Below are 16,557 nucleotides of genomic sequence, written 5' to 3'. Positions count from 1 at the left end.
GAGGTTGGAGGGATAGGCAAGGCCTAGATTATGTATGCCTTGTTAATGATTTTGGACTTTATCAGCCTAATAGCTTTAGGAAGCCACTGAAGGGATTTAGCAAGGACTCCAGATTTGCGTGGAGGGAGGGAGGGAAGATTTGTCTGTTAGGTGAAAAGTGGATGGCAAAGGCAAGAGCGGTTATAGAGAGATCAGTTAGAGGCTATGATAGTAATCCAAGGGGGATAATGATCTGGGGTAGAGTTGTGCAGTTGTGACAGAAATGGGTAGGGTCAAGAAATAATTAGAAGGTAGAACATATTCAGGACATGGTGTGTTTGGAATGGGGAAGATGGCGTGGAGAAGATGCTAAGGATTTCTGGCCTGAGCATCACAAGAAAGGTAGTGGTGTTATTTGGCGAAAAAGGGATGATTAGAAAAGGACCAGTTTGGGGTGGGTAAAAATGACTTAAATTTGGACATTGTACATGAAGTACTTTTGAGCTATTCAAGTGACAAGTCTCGTAGGCAGTTGGATATATGATTTGGAAACGTCCAGGATGAAGACGACTCTTTTTTGAAAATTGTTGTTAAATTTTCAGTGTAGAAGATATTTGCAAATGACATATCCAATAAGGGGTCAGCATCCAAAATACATAAAGCACTTGTACAACTCAACACCAGAAAGCCCAAATAATCTAATTAGAAAATGGGTAGAGGACCTGAATAGACATTTTTCCAAAGAAGACATACAGATGGCCAACAGACACATGAAAAGATGCTCAACATCACTGATCATCAGCACAATTAAAAACAACGCCATAATGAGATATCACCTCATGCCTGTCAGGATGGCTAAAATCAGAAACACAAGAAATAACAAGTATTGGCAGGGATGTGGAGAAAAACGCTCCTGCACCATTGGTGGGAATGCAAATTGGTGCAGCCACTGTGGAAAATAGTACAGGGGTTCCTCAAAAATTAAAAATAGAATTACCATTTGGGGTACCTGGGTGGCTTAGTTGGTTAAGTGTCCGACTCAGCTCAGGTCTTGATCGGGAGTTCAAGCCCCAAATTGAAAAAAGAATTACCATCTGATCCAGTAATTCCACCACTGAGTATTTACCTAAAGAAAATGAAAACACTAATTCAAAAAGATATATGCAGCCCTATATTTATGGCAGCATTGTATACAATAACTAAGATAAAGAAGCAACCAAATGTCTATCAATAGATGAATGGTTGAAAAAGGTGTAGAGAAAGACAAATGTCATATGATTTCACTCATGTGGAATTTAAGAAGCAAAACAGATGAACATAGAGGAAGGGAAGGAAAAATAAGATAAAAATAGAGAGGGAGGCAAACCATAGGAGACCCTTAACTATAGGGAACAAACAGGGTTGCTGGTGGGGAGTGGGTTGGGGGTTGGGGTAAATGGGTGGTGGGCATTAAGGAGGGCACTGGATGTAATGAGATTTTATATGTAGCTGGTGAGTCACTAAATTGTACCCCTGAAACTAATAGTACACTATATGTTAACTAAATTGAAAAGAAAAAAAAGGTGTGTATATACACAATGGAATGCTTAGGGTGTGATGAAATCTTGCCATTTGCAACAACATGGATGGACCTAGAGGGAATAATGCTAAGTGAAATAAGTCAAAGAAAGACAAATACCATATGATTTCACTCATGTGGAATTTAAGAAACAAACAAAAAAGGGAGACCAGCAAAAAAACAGACTCTTAAATGAGGAGAGCGAACTGGTGGTTGCCATAGGGGAGGTGGGTAGGGGCATGGGTGAAATACAGGGGATTAAGAGTACACTTAACCTTGGTGAGCACTGAGGAATGTATAGAATCGTTGAAACATTATATCGTACGCCTGAAACTAATATAACACTGTATGTTAAGTTTAAGTTAAAAAATTAAAAAAATTTTTTTCAGTGTAGAAAGCTGTAAAAAAAACATTTTGAAATAGAGTATTAGCAGATCTCTTACTATGTAAAGTTATATCTCTAATAAAACCTACAAAGGAAAGGTGTTTGTTGCTAGGAGACTATAATAGGGGATATGACTTAACTAGGAGGATTAGGGAAGGAAAAACTTTCCTGAAGAAGAGATGCTCGAACGAACGAACGTAAGGATGAGTAGGAATTCATCAGGTGAAGGGGAGAGGGAAGAACATTACAAAGGGAATAAACTGTAAAGACCCAATTGCCAGAGTGGAGGGACAGGAAGAAGAGCAACGGGAGGTGTGACTTAACCCAATGATGAACAAATAGGTAAGGCCACACTTTGCTGGGCCTTAAACGTATGAGGAAGTAATGATTTTTGTTTGTAATCCTAAGTAAAGTTTTGAGCAAGTAGGCATAGAGAGGAAGACATAGTGAGATTTGTGTTTAGGAGATGATCTCTGCAAGGTGGAAAGAGGAAATCTGAGAGAGTTAAGAGTGGATTCAGGGTGACCAAGTGAAAGGCTGTTCTGAATCCAGGTGACTTGTACTGGGCTGATATTGGTGGAGTAGGGAAAAATTGGATGGATTTGAGAGGTATTTAGCAGGTAAAATCCACATGACTGTTGATTTCTTGGGATATGGGAGGAGTATAGAACTATCAGGTGATGCCTAGGATTTTGGCTTACCTAACACTGTTTAGATGAATGCACCTTATAAAAAACAGTGGAAAATACAGAATGATGTGAAGAAGAAAATACAAATCACTTACCACCCAGAGATATGCACTAAAATAATTTTTAAAATGACCAACTGCATAACTTACTAAACCACTACAATCAGGGTGCCTGGTGGCTCAGTCGTTTGGGTGTCTGCCTTTGGCTCGGATTGTGATCCCAGAGTCCCCAGATTGAGCCCCGCATCAGGCTCCCTGCTTAGTAGAGAGCCTGCTTTTCCCTCTGCCCCTCACCCTGCTTATGCTCGCTCTTTCTCGCGCTCTCTCTCAAATGGAAAATAAAATCTTAAAAAACAAAACAAAGCACTACGATCAATGGCTCTTCTTCACTTTTATATCTTGCTATAAATGTGCGAATTTTTTTTTGTAATCTGGAAGAAGACAAAATTGTTTGTTTTCATATGGTTTTAGCTACCTAGGAATGACAAGACTGAAATTTGTAAAATAGAAGATATATTTTGAAACATTAGTGACTTTATAATGTGCTACCAAATATTCAGTCCATACAAGACCCTTGTAAAAACTAACCTCTGACTATTAGTTCTTGGCTGTAGATGCTTTCAAAAGAATAGTTTCCAGTTTTCATGGTTTAAAAAAAAAATCATGTTGCATACGCTTTTCAAACTGTGATAAAATATACATAACATAAGATTTACCATTTTAAGCATTTTTAAGTGTACTGTTGAGTGGCATTAAGTACATTCACATTGTTATATAACCATCACCACTGTTCATTTCTAGAAGTTTTTCATCATCCTAAACATACCCATTAAATAATAACTCAACATTCCTACCTCCTCCCCAAACCCTGATAACCTTTATTCTACTCTCTGTATGAATTTGCCTATTCTTGGTACCTCATATGAGTGGGATAATACAACATTTGCCCTTTTGAGTATGGCTTATTTCCCTTAGCATAATAAGGTTCATCCATGTTGTAGGGCGTATCAGAATTGTATTCCTTTTTATGGCTGAAGGATGTTGCGTTTTATGTATGTACCACATTTTTTTAATCCATCTACGGACACTTGGGGTGGTTTCTATTTTTTGGCTGTTGTGAATAATGCTGCTGTGAACATTGATGTGAAAATATCTGCTTGAATCCGTGCTTTCAGTTCTTTTGGGCGTTACCTAGGAGTGGAATTGCTGGATCATATGGTAGTAATTCTATGTTTAACTTTTTAAGAACTGATGAACTGTTTCCACAGCCACTGTATATGTTAACACCTGCAATGCTCCAATTTTCTAACATCCTCACCAACACTCCTCATCTTTTTTTTCTTTTTAAATAATAGCCATCCTACTGGGTATGAAGTGATATTGTGGTTTTGATCTGCATTTCCCTAATGACTCAAGGTGGTGTTAAGCATATTTTCATGTGTTTATTTGTTGTGTACATTTAAAAAAATATAACTTCTACTTTCTCAGTTGATTGGCAAAAATACGTTGGCTATAACTGTTGACTTGGCAACCACAGCTTTTCCCCATTAATGTATTTTTGATTAAATATGCTGACGTTTTTCCTTTTCTTCTTTTTAAAGATGGCTCTGAGTAAATCAATGCACGCAAGAAATAGATACAAGGACAGACCTCCCGACTTTGCATATCTGGCAACCAAATACCCAGATTTTAAGCAGCATGTTCAGATAAATCTGAGTGGAAGAGTGAGGTAGGTAACACGAAGAATTCTTAGTACTGTATTATTCTAGTATCATCTGAATGGACACAGGGTAGTGGAAAGCGTACTGGACTGATAGTACATCTGAATGCTAATCCTAGACATATCCTGAAATTTCTCATCTGATCTTGGACAAATCACGTAACCTGTCTGGGCTTCATCTTTGTTTGTTTTTGGGGGTGGGGAGAGGGAGAGAGAGAATCTTAAGCAGTCTCCACACCCAGTCTCTACTTGGGGCTTGATCTCACAACTCTGAGATCATGACCTGAGCTGAAATTAAGAGTTGAATAATTAACCAACAGCCACCCAGGCACTCCTGGTTTTCATCTTTTTAAGCTATAAAATGAGAGGATTGGACCAAATACTTTTTAGTTTCTTTATGGCTTTAAGAAAACTTGATGTCCGAATTATTGCTTACCCAATAGGGATCCCAGAGTTAAGTACAGAAACCTTGGGATTGTGCTCTAAAACATGGTGCTGAAGAGGACCTCGAGTTCTTATTTTATTTACTTATTTTTAGCGAGGATTATTTTATTTATTTTTTATTTAAATTAGAGTCCTTATTTTAAGTGTGTTTACTTTGATGTAGGTATGAAAATAATAACCAGACATCTAAAATGATTTCACAGATACTGTTACTTAGGATGTCGATTAATTTATTTAAAAAAAAATTTTTTTGCGGGGGGAGAGAACGATTGCCTGAGTGGGAGCCCAATGTGGGGCTCGATCCTGGGACTCCGGGATCATGACCTGAGCCGAAGGCAGCTGCTTAACCAACTGAGCCACCCAGGTGCCCCGGGATGTCAATAAATTTAAAGTTAAGTGTAGTTAAGGGTCACCTGGGTGGCTCAAGTTGATTAAGTGTCTGACTCTTGATTTCGGCTCAAGTCATGATGTTGGTGTTGTGAGATTAAGCCCTTCATTGGGCTCTGTGCTCAGTGTGGAGTCAGCTTGTCCCTTTCCCTCTGCTCCTCCCCCTGCTCACACTCTCTTTTCTCAAATAAATAAATAAATCTTTTTTAAAAGTTAAATTTAGTTAAAAAGCTGATTTTTAAAAATTAAGAAAGTAATGATATGATAATGGTGTGGGAATAACTGATGTGTGTTGTACCTTTGAGAAGGAAATCTTTAACTGCACTCCTAAACTGTATGGGGGTCATAGGCTGGACATTCCAAGCCTTCCTGGGGAAAAGTGTGGTGATTTAACTATGAGGGGCAGGAGGAGCAGGATTGTGGAGAAAAGGGAAGGTAAGGAATAATAGCATCACAGGACTTGAGGCATTTTGATGACCTCTTCCTACTAGCAGTCTCCTTATGGATTTAGAAATGGAGGTCCTAGGACAGGTTTTAACCTGAGGGGCAAGATAGCCTAGAAATCGTATAAAAGTTTAAAAATATGTATATTGAGGGGCGCCTGGGTGGCTCAGTTGGTTAAGTGTCTGCCCTCAGCTCAGTCATGATCTCAGGGTCCTGGGATCGAGCCCGCATTGGGCTCCCTGCTCAGTGGGGAGCCTGCTTCTCCCTCTCCCACTCCCTCTGCTTATGCACACATGCTCTCTCTCTGTCAAATAAATAAAATCTTTAAAAGATGTGTATATTTATACTCATTTTTCTGGGAGATAGTCCTTAGTTTTCATCAGATTCTGAAAGCTATCTGGGCCCCCATCCTCCCCCAGTACACAAAAGTTAAGATCAAATGCCCTAGAACTGTGGTTTCCAAGCTTTTTTGTCTATACAGTTAAAAGTTGAGGTCAGTTCCATATCAATGCTTGTACAACTGACTGTGTTACTATATAAAGCATATTAGAAAACATAATTCAAACTAAAAATTAAGCATTTAAATAAGAGTTTTAATATTTTCTTTGCATACTCTAAAGAATTATTTTTAGCACCTTACCTTGGGGAAAACCTTAGAGAGATTGGGTTAGTATTTCTCTTTGTTTAGATCATCCCTACCATTGTTTTTAAATCTTTGTTCTATAATTACGTATGTGAATGTTTTATTTAGTCCATGTAGTGTTGGGACGGCTACAGTTTTGCTATTCTTTGTTTCCTCTGTATACCTATCATTGTACTTAATTACTTAACAAATACCTATTGATTAACCATTTTGTGCTAAGTTTTAGGAAAGCCAAAATATGGAAGACAGTGACTACTGCATTTGGAGTTCACACATTTGTGGGGGAAGTGGACATATAAATAAGCAGTGAAGCTTTTGGTGTGGCAGAATCTGTGGACTCACATAGAAGGGAGACCTGACCTCGACTTTGGAATTTAGAGAATGATTTGAAACAAGTGGTGTCTTGGTTGTGCTGAAGAATGAATAGGAAGATAGAAGTGTGTTACAGGCAGAGGGAGCAGTATGTGCGGAGCACTGAGCAGTAGAGGAAGTGGAAAAGCTGAGTGTGTCTAAGATGTTGTGGACAAATGACAGGAGATGAGCCTTGGGAGGGTTACACGTGTAGGACTTTATAAGGCCCACTTAAGAGTTTGGAATTTATTTTTTATTTTTAGTTGTCTTTTTTTTTTTTTTTTTTAAGATTTTATTTATTTGCGAGAGAGAGTAAGAGAGAGAGAGTGAGCGAGCAGCAGTCAGGGAGGAGCAGAGGCTGAGGAGAAGCGGACTCTCCGCAGAGCAGGGAGCCCTGTGTGGGGTACTGTGGAGTCACGACCTGAGCCGAAGGCAGATGCTTAACCAGCCGAGCCATCCAGGTGTCCTAGTTTTATCCTTTTTTAGGGAGAGTGTGCTCCCACATGGTGAGGGGCAGAGGGAGAGGGAGAGTTAGGTAGACTCCACACCCAATGCGGAACGGAGCTCAATCTCATGACCTGAGCTGAAATCAAGAATTGGACGCTTAACTGAGCCACCCAGGTGCCCTAGGGGTTTGGAATTTATTTTAAGGGTATGGTGTGGAGGGTTCTTGTATTTTCAGAGTTACCCATCCCTGTCCTTATCCACTAAAGTTTAAAAGCAGAGGAATAACATGTTCAGAGTTGTGTTTAGATAGAAGTATTCTAAGAGCATTGGGGAGGGTGGGTTGCAGGGGAAATTAAGATTGGACGTATAGGGAAGTGAGTAGGAAATGGTTTCAGTAATCCAGATTAGACATTGGTGGCCTAACTAGGTAGAGGGAGGAGGGATAGAAATCACTGATGAATTTGAGTGAAATTCATGAATAGAATTAGCAGGACATGGTGGAAATTAAGGAGTCTGAGCCAGATATGGTGCTTGTGATTTTAACTTAGCAAGAGGATGGGTGGTAGTACCTAGTTTATTGAGTTAGGGAACAAAGGAGAATGAGCTTATTTGTGGGGAGGTGAGATTTTCAGTTTCGGCCATATGGAATCTGAGAAGGCTGTGGGATACTCAAGCAGGGTTATTTTGTTGGCAATTGAAAATGAAAGTTGGAAGAGAGGAACAAAGCAGTGATGTGGAGGTGGTGTTAGTGAGGGCCTGGGTCTTTGAGCTGAATCCTGAAGAATGAATAGAAGTGGGAAAGAATTCTGGTGTAGAGAACAGATTTTTGTGAAAGGTGTGTTTAGTTTGGAGAACTGCTTGTAGGTGGGGCTGAAGTGGATATAGGATAGCGAGTTGGGAAATAACAAGATGAGACTGAAAGGAAAACAAAGAATAGTTCACAGCAGAGCTTTTCATAGCAGGCAAGTTCACTTGATCGTTCAGACACTGGAGGAACCAGAGGAGGGTTTCAAGATGGTTTAAGATTAATATTTTTTAAAATATTGCTCAGAGCAAACCAAACAGATCTGTTATCTGTATCTGATACAGATACAATAATGTATCTGAATGGGTTAAAGGTGTCTGGCAAGTGGACGTTCAATAAATTGGTTAAACTCTCAAGAATAATTCCTCTGTAAAATCTGACTCTGTGCCATTTACAAGTGGCATACTTATTTTTTTCCTCCAAGTTTTTATTTAAATTCCACCTGATTAACATACAGCATACTATTAGTTCCACGTGTAGAGTTTAGTGATTCGTCACTTACGTATGCCTGCTGCTCATCAGAGCAAGTGCCCATCACTTGTTTAACCCACCCCCACCCCACCCACCTCACAAATGACTTAATTACAGATAAATGAAAAATAAAGGGATGGGCAAAAATATACTAGGCAAATGAGAGTGCCCCCAAATTAGAAAAAGTAAAATAGAAGGCAGAAAAGCATCAAATCGGAAAAAAGAAGACTAGTTTACATTAGTAAAAGCAATAATTTTGGGGTGCCTGTGTGGCTCAGTCAGTTAAGCGACTGCCTTTGGCTCAGGTCATGATGCTAGGGTCCTAGGATCGCGCCCTGCATCAGGCTTCCTGCTCAGTGGGGAGCGTGTTTCTCTCTCTGCCTGCCACTCCCCCTGCTTGTGTTCTCTGTCAAGTAAATAAATAAAATCTTAAAAAAAAAAGGCAATAATTTAAAAGTTAAAAAAAATGAAGACTTTAGCATTTTGAAAAATACAACACAGAAATATCTTTTTTTTTTTTTTTTAAGATTTTATTTATTTTTCGACAGAGATAGAGACAGCCAGCGAGAGAGGGAACACAAGCAGGGGAGTGGGAGAGGAAGAAGCAGGCTCATAGCAGAGGAGCCTGATGTGCGGCTCGATCCCATAACGCCGGGATCACGCCCTGAGCCGAAGGCAGACACTTAACCGCTGTGCCACTCAGGTGCCCCAACACAGAAATATCTTTTTAAAAGTGTTTAATATAACTTGGAGACATTTTTCCTTGTATTTCTAACCAAGTAGACAAAAATAGAGCCGTGGCCTTAGGGACTTTCAAAGGATTCACCAATGCTTTGAAAACAATTAGATAAAAATACTTGTGTTGGGGGCATGCTTGGCTGGCTCAGTCCCTAGACTCTTAATCTTATGGTCATGGGTTGAAGCCCCATGCTGGGTGTAGAGCTCACCTTTAAAAAAAAAAAAAAAAAAGTGTATTTTTTTTCTTGAGGAGGTGTAGGGTTCAGAGTTCTAACCTATATTTTAGAACTTCACTTTTAAAAAGGGTCATTGACCCAAAAAACATTAAATACTGCTGATAGGGGTCTAAATAATATAATGAATAAATTTGATTCACCTGTAAATGTGAATGCAGATTCTCTTTTTTTTTTAAAGATTTATTACTTTTAGAGAGAGACAGCTCACGAGCAGGGGAAGGAATAGAGTGAGAGGGTAAAGTAGAGAATCTCAAGCAGGTTCCATGCTGAGTGTGGAGGTGGGTACAGTTGATCTCAGAACCCTGAGATCGTTACCTGAGCTGAAATCAAGAGTTGGATGCTTAACCAACTGAGGTATCCCGCTACCCCACTTTTTTTTTTTAAGTTTCATTTATTTAAGCAATCTCCACTCCACATGGGGCTCAAACTCATGACCCCAAGATCAAGAGTCATATGCTGTACCGACTCAGCCAGCCTGGCACCCCATGAATGCACATTCTTTTAAAATAACTTGCCCAGGCTTATAACAGTAAGAAATGACTGAGCTGGGGGTGCCTGGGTGGCTCAGTAGGTTAACTGTCTGCCTTCAGCTCGGGTCATGATCCCACAGTTCTGGGATCGAGCCCCATGTTGGGCTCCCTGCTCAGCAGAAAAGTCTGCTTCTCCCTCTCCCTCTCCCTCTGCCCCTACCCCTGCTTGCACACTCTCTCTCTCTCTCTCTCTCTCTCTCTTAAATAAATAAATAAATAAAATCTTAATAGATACACACACACACACATACATATAACTATAACTAAACTATAACTATATATATATATAGTTAAAATGTTGTTGCTTCCCCCAGTCAAAATCCCTATTCTTGGGAGAAAAATTGGTATAATGTTTCCAAAATTCAAAGAGAAGATGCTCAAAGCAAAAAAGAGTGGATGGGTGGTAGAAAGGTGTAAGGATGTGAACTTGAACTTCACAATATATTTAAATATCTATCTGGATATTTAAGTTAGATATTTAATATCTAGATATTTATGTTAGAGTAATTAAAATATTAGTACAGTATTGGAGCAAGAGTGGGCCATCAGAGTGGCATTCTGAAACACACCTAAGTCTGAACAGCAGTACAATTGCATGTGCACATTAACTAGTGGGGTGATTCCTGCCTGTCATTTGACTCAAGAGCGTACCTCCCAGAGGGAGTGCAGAGTGAACAGGGTGAATCTTCCTTTCTTAATCAGTCTTGACTCTTGTGTATTTCTCATCATGTGAATATTATACAGTGCTATAAATGATTAAAGAGATTTTCCAGTGTATGATTTTGACCATTTGGATTTTCACTTTACGTGCTTACTTTAGAACCTGTCAAGTAAGATACCATCCTATGACGAAAGGCAGTAGTGTAGAATAAGGTAGCATTTCAGTTCATTAGGGGTGAGGCAGTAGTAATGCATTTTTTTCAGTGATGGATTTTTTTTTTTTTTTTTGAGAGAGGGCGTGAGCACGTGTTACTGGGGAGAGGGCAAAGGGGAAAAGAGAGAGAGAGAATCCCAGGCAGTCTCCATGCCCAGTACAGAGCCCAATGTGGGGCTTAATCCCAGGACCCCAGAATCATGACCTGAGCCAAAACCAAGAGTTGGATGCTCAACCAACAGCCACCCAGGCACCCCCAGTAATGGACTTTTAATAGATGCAGTTGGGACAGCCATGGGGAGGGTGTATTTAGAATTTTTTTCCTATATGTTATGCAAAATATATTCCTGATCGCTGAATGATTTCAATATATATATATATATTTTTAAGTGCTAGAAAAAATGTAGGTAAATGTCTTAACTGTGGGTATAGAAATGGTCTTTCTACGTATACTCCAAGGATAGAATTCATAAAAGAAAAGATGGCTGGATTCAACTACATGAGATGTAAACAATTTTACATGTCAGGAAATACTAAAAGTAAAAGATGACAGAACACTGCAAATACAGCATGTGGCAGAGAATTAGCTTTCTCAATATAAAGAACTCTTATAAGACAATAAGAAAAAGTAAGAAACCTTTGTAGACAAAGGTAAGGATTAAAAATGGACTGTTCACACGAGGAAAGACAATGGACCAAATTAGAAAGGATAAATTATTAAAATATCCATCAGAGCACCTGGGTGGCTCAGTCGGCTGAGCATCTGACTCTTGATTTTGGCTCAGGTCATGATCTCAGGGTCATGGGATCCAGCCCTCTGTTGGGCTCCACGCTTAGTGTGGAGTCCGCTTGTCCCTCTCCCTCTGTTCCTCCCCCTGCTCACTCTCTGGCTCTGTCTCAAATAAATGAATAACTAAAATCTTCAAAAAATAAATAAAACATCATCAGTGGCAAAAATGTAGTCAAATGGTGTAGAGAAAATGCTGGTAAACTGCAACCTTGAAAGTTGTAAAAAACATACTTAAAAGAAATGTTCGTTTAAGGGTGTTTATCTTAAAGCTGTTTATGACAAGAAAAATTGGAAATAATCTAAATATCTAGTTCGTAGGTTCTTAACAGTGCAGTTCCATGGAATATCTTGGAGCCTGTAGAATGGATGTTGCAGATTATAAAACATAATTTTGTTTCAAGCTAAAACCAAAGTTTTTGCTGATTGCTCTGCACAGAAAGTGACTAAAAGGTTATGAGTTATGGTGTTCAAACACATTGATGTTCTTTTTGTAATAGGCAAAAGTAATTAAAGATTTTATTTCGTTATTAGAGAGAGCAGGAGCAGAGGGAGGGGCAGAGAGAGAAGCAGACTCCCCACTGAGCATGGAGCCAGAAGCTGGGCTCCATCCCAGGACCTGGAGATCATGACCCGAGCCGAAGTCTGACTGAGCCACCCAGTCACCCCTAGGCAAAAGTAATTTTTAAATTTTTTGTAGGATAGGGATGCCTGGGTGGCTCAGTTGGTTACCTGTCTGCCTTTGGCTCAGGTCATGATCGCAGGGTCCTGGGATCAAGTCTCACATCAAGCTCCTTGCTCAGTGGGGATCCTGCTTCTCCCTCTGCCTCCCTTTGTCCCCTGCTTGTGCTCTCTTTCTCTCTCGACAAATAAATAAAATCTTCAAATTTTTTGCAGGATAAAACAAGCTTGTCTATGAAGGAATAGGAAGAGGACGAGGCAATCTTGAGGAGAACCTCCTCCTCTTTCTTTTTCTTTCTTTCTTTTTTTAAAATAATTTTTTAAAAGATTTTATTTGAGAAAGAGGGATCACAAGTGGGGGGAGGGGGACAGGCAGGCTCCCTACTGAGCGGGGCTGGATCCCAGAACATTGGTATCATGACCTGTGCTGAAGGCAAAGGCTTAACTGAGCCACCTGGGTGCCCACAGACTCCTCTTATTTCTTTAAAGATGGAAGCAACATGAGCTTATTAATAGTTGGTAGGGTAGCATATTTAGAAGCAATCTACCTGCTCCTAGACATTATCCCCCTTCCTGCTTACTTAGGTAAGAGTTGGTGATTCTCTGCATTGATATTTTTATTTTATATATTTATTTTTTATTTATTTTTTATTTTTTAATTTTTAAAGAGATTTTATTGATTTATTTGACAGAGAGAAACAGCCAGCAAGAGAGGGAACACAAGCAGGGGGAGTGGGAGAGGAAGAAGCAGGCTCCCAGCAGAGGAGCCTGATGCGGGGGCTCGATCCCAGGACTCCGGAATCACGCCCTGAGCCGAAGGCAGACGCTTAACGACTGCGCCACCCAGGCGCCCCTATTTTTAATTTTTAAAATATTTTTATAATGGCTTTTTATTTTTATAATGGCTTTTTATTTAATTCCATCAGATGTATGAAAAAGAATGCCAAAATATAAACCTAGCTAATGATGGAAAAGGAATATCATACAAAATAGTAGACTTGAGATGGATCAAAGTGTCATTTATTTGCTCAACTCTTAAGCAGGGTGTGGTATGGAGAGAGGGGGCTCATTTCTGAGTCAGTCATCCTGAGGACCAGTCTTGAGATTGCCACATAGCAGCAGCTCTAGAGGTTTTAGATAATTTTTTTTCTAAGATTTTATGTATTTATTTGACAGCACAAGCAGGGGGAGCGGCAGGCAGATGGAGAAGCAGACTCCCTGCTGAGCAGGGAACCCAACTTGGGGCTCGATCCCAGGACCCCAGGATCATGACCCAGGCTAAAGGCAGACACTTAACCCACTGAACCACCCAGGCGTCCCTTTAGATAAGGGAGATAAGATAACTTTACTGAGACTGAATTTCCTCAGCTGAAGAAGAGGGATAAAAGGATGTACTTTGGACATTGGTCATAAAGGTTAGTGATAATGCATGTAAAGTGACAACATTATAGACACTTAGCAAATGATAGGTACTCTTACTGTTGTTGTGCCTTGTGTAACTGATAAGGTGACTAGGATTGCTAGTGTGATGTCCCTCGCTGTTTTTCTGACCTGCACCTATCACTGCTTTGTTGTAATCATATCTGACTGTGGAAACTAGATTTTAGTTCGTACTTTTTTCACAGTAACCAACCCCATGGAGATATCCTGCAATTTACTTGATCCCTGTCAGTTGACTTTGGATAGAGTGTGACACTTAAATGATTTGTTTTTAAACCAAAGACCCAGCATTGAAGGGTTTTGTCATACATTACACAGTACGTTTTTAACCCCTCAGTGAAGATCTAATTAATAGAAACAAGTGTCGGAAAACTGGGTTGGGAGTTTTAACCTTTATTGTTGTTACATGAGGTGGAGTCTCTATAGTGTTAGAATGATTGTTATTTTAACCATGGGTCACAGAATGTATCCTTCCAAACTCTGTCTATAATGGTAATACTGTATTCATCAGTAGCAGAGCAGGAGTCATTCTGGGGAAATCGGACATGAGTCTGTTGACAATAGGCTATTTTGTGAAGCTGGATGGTTTAACAACAAAGACTTGATGGAATAAATTGCTGATTTCCACGTGAAAGCTAATTTTAGTTCCGGTGATCTCAGAAATGAGAATGAGAAAAGATCTCGCCTCTGTTCAGGATTTTTTAATGTCCCAGGGTGCTACAGTGACCTAGATATTTAGCTAGTAAAGCCAGATGACTAGACTTTGTCCTACAAAAGGATTTCCAACCCTTAGATTAGTGTCTGTGTTTTCTTAGAAGTCAGAAAATGAAGGCTTGCCTTGCTAACAAAGTCTAAGAATCAGATCTTCATAGATTTGTTTCAGTTTCTTTCATTAGACTAGCCTCTGCTTGATGTCTTGTACACTTTGGTAATTAGGATGTTGTTCCTTATTGGGACACCTCGGTGGCTCAGTAGGGTAAGCGTCTGACTCTTGATCTCAGATCATGATCTCAGGGTCGTGAGTTCAAGCCCTGTATTGGGCTCCACACTGGGCATTGAGCCTACTTAAAAAAAAAAAAAAGATGTTTCTTATTAATAAATTATATGCTGTGGTCCATCAAGGTGAACATATATATGTATTTTTAATAACAAGAATTGTTTATATAAACAACTCTCTTTGAAGGCACTAAGAAAACATTAATTATAATGCCATTCCTCTTGCTCCAAATGTTTCACAAAGCTGCAGTACTGTCTTTGGTGATTGTTGTCACTGTGGGAAATATCCTGGTTTGGTTTCTAACAGAATTGTCCCTCTTTCGTGGAAAAGTATCCTGGAACCATGGGCCTGTTTTCCTTTTTTGGAAAGGAGATTTTTGTTTTTTGAAATTATACAGACATCTTATAATGCAAAAAAAAAAAAAAAAACCACATTAATGGGAAAATTATAGAAATATGCCCTTCCTAACTACATTTATGATGATAATGTTGCACACATAAAAGAAAAATGTCACTGTTCTCCCACGCCCAGAAGATCAAATTGCTTTGTGTTCCTTTCCAAGTCTTTGTCCTTATGCATATATAGTATTTTTTGTGATTGTAGTTTTGATGCAGATACAGGACTTTTTTTTACCCCGACTTGACATTATAAGCATTCTCCATATAGTTATAAAACACTGTTGGGGCGCCTGGATGGCTCAGCCGTTAAGCATCTGCCTTTGGCTCGGGTCATGATCCCGACCCCCGCATCGGGCTCCCTGCTCAGCGGGAAGGCTGCTTCTCCCTCTCCCACTCCCCCTGCTTGTGTTCCCTCTTTCACTGCCCCCTGTCAAATTAATAAATAAAATCTTTAAATAAATAAGTACATAAATAAAAGTTTTTTTTTTAAGATTTTATTTATTAGGGAGAGAGTGAGCACAAGTAGGGGGAGCGGCAGGCAGAGGGAGAGGGAGAAGCAGGCTCCATGCTGAGTGGGGGAGCCCGATGTGGGGCTTGATCCTAGGACCCAGAGATTATGACCTGAGCTAAAGGCACTTAACTGACTGAGCCACCCAGATGTCCCCCCAGTTTTTTTTTAAAGATGTATTTATTTGAGAGAGAGAGCACAAGGAGGGGGTGCAGAGGGAGAGGGAGCAGACTGCCTGCTGAGTGTGGAGCCAGACGTGGGGCACCGTGGGGCTTGATCCCAGACTCTGAGATCTTGATCTGAGCCAAAATCTAGAGTCAGCTGCTTAACTGACTGAGCCACCCAGACACCCCAAAAGGTTTTTTGTTTTTTTTTTTTAAGTTTTTTGTTTTTTGGAGTTTTTTAAAGTGAATATAGGGTAAATCACTGGGCTTTGCTAGAAAAGTTGGAGTACTCTTAACTGTACTTGGAAGGCCAAAGAGGTGTCTGGATGACTAGGTTTTTATTTCCTGTCATCTGCTCTTTAGCACAGGGATCTGCGTTTAAGAGATCAGTTTGATTGATCACAGTTTCTTATCATCTTGCAAGTAGGATTTTGGGTTCTTTGGTTAGTCTGACGTTGTTTATTAATAGTCATTGCCAGGATCTTTTCTTTTGTATGTTACTATCTAATTGCTTATTTGACCCATGGCATGGTAAAGTTAAAAAATTTTTTTAGGGGGCTGCCTTGGTGGCTCAGTTGATTAAGTGTCTGACTCTTGCTTTTGGTTCAGGTTGTGAGATCGAGCCCTATGTTGGGGTCCGTGCTGGGCATGGAGCCTGCTTAAGATTCCCTGACTCTGGGGCGCCTGGATAGCGCAGTCATTAAGCGTCTGCCTTCGGCTCAGGGCGTGATCCCGGCGTTCTGGGATCGAGCCCCACATCAGGCTCCTCCGCTGGGAGCCTGCTTCTTCCTCTCCCACTCCCCCAGCTTGTGTTCTCTCTCTCGCTGGCTGTCTCTATCTCTGTCGAATAAATAAATAAAATCTTTAAAAAAAAAAAAAAAA

The 16,557-nt window shown here is 40.0% G+C and overlaps 1 protein-coding gene across 1 annotated transcript in view; it reads left to right on the top strand.

The window, feature by feature from the left end:
* METTL16 (methyltransferase like 16) overlaps nt 1-16,557 on the top strand; it is a 78,027-nt gene that overhangs the window by 2,706 nt on the left and 58,764 nt on the right. The window contains exon 2 of the mRNA XM_008695270.2: nt 4,212-4,339. Coding sequence (XP_008693492.1) covers nt 4,212-4,339 — 128 coding nt within the window. The remainder of the gene's footprint in view (nt 1-4,211; nt 4,340-16,557) is intronic.

This window comes from Ursus maritimus, unplaced genomic scaffold, assembly GCF_017311325.1.
Source record: "Ursus maritimus isolate PB19 unplaced genomic scaffold, ASM1731132v1 scaffold_24, whole genome shotgun sequence".
Taxonomy (NCBI): Eukaryota; Metazoa; Chordata; class Mammalia; order Carnivora; family Ursidae; genus Ursus; species Ursus maritimus.
This window is presented reverse-complemented; position numbering and strand designations above follow the sequence as displayed.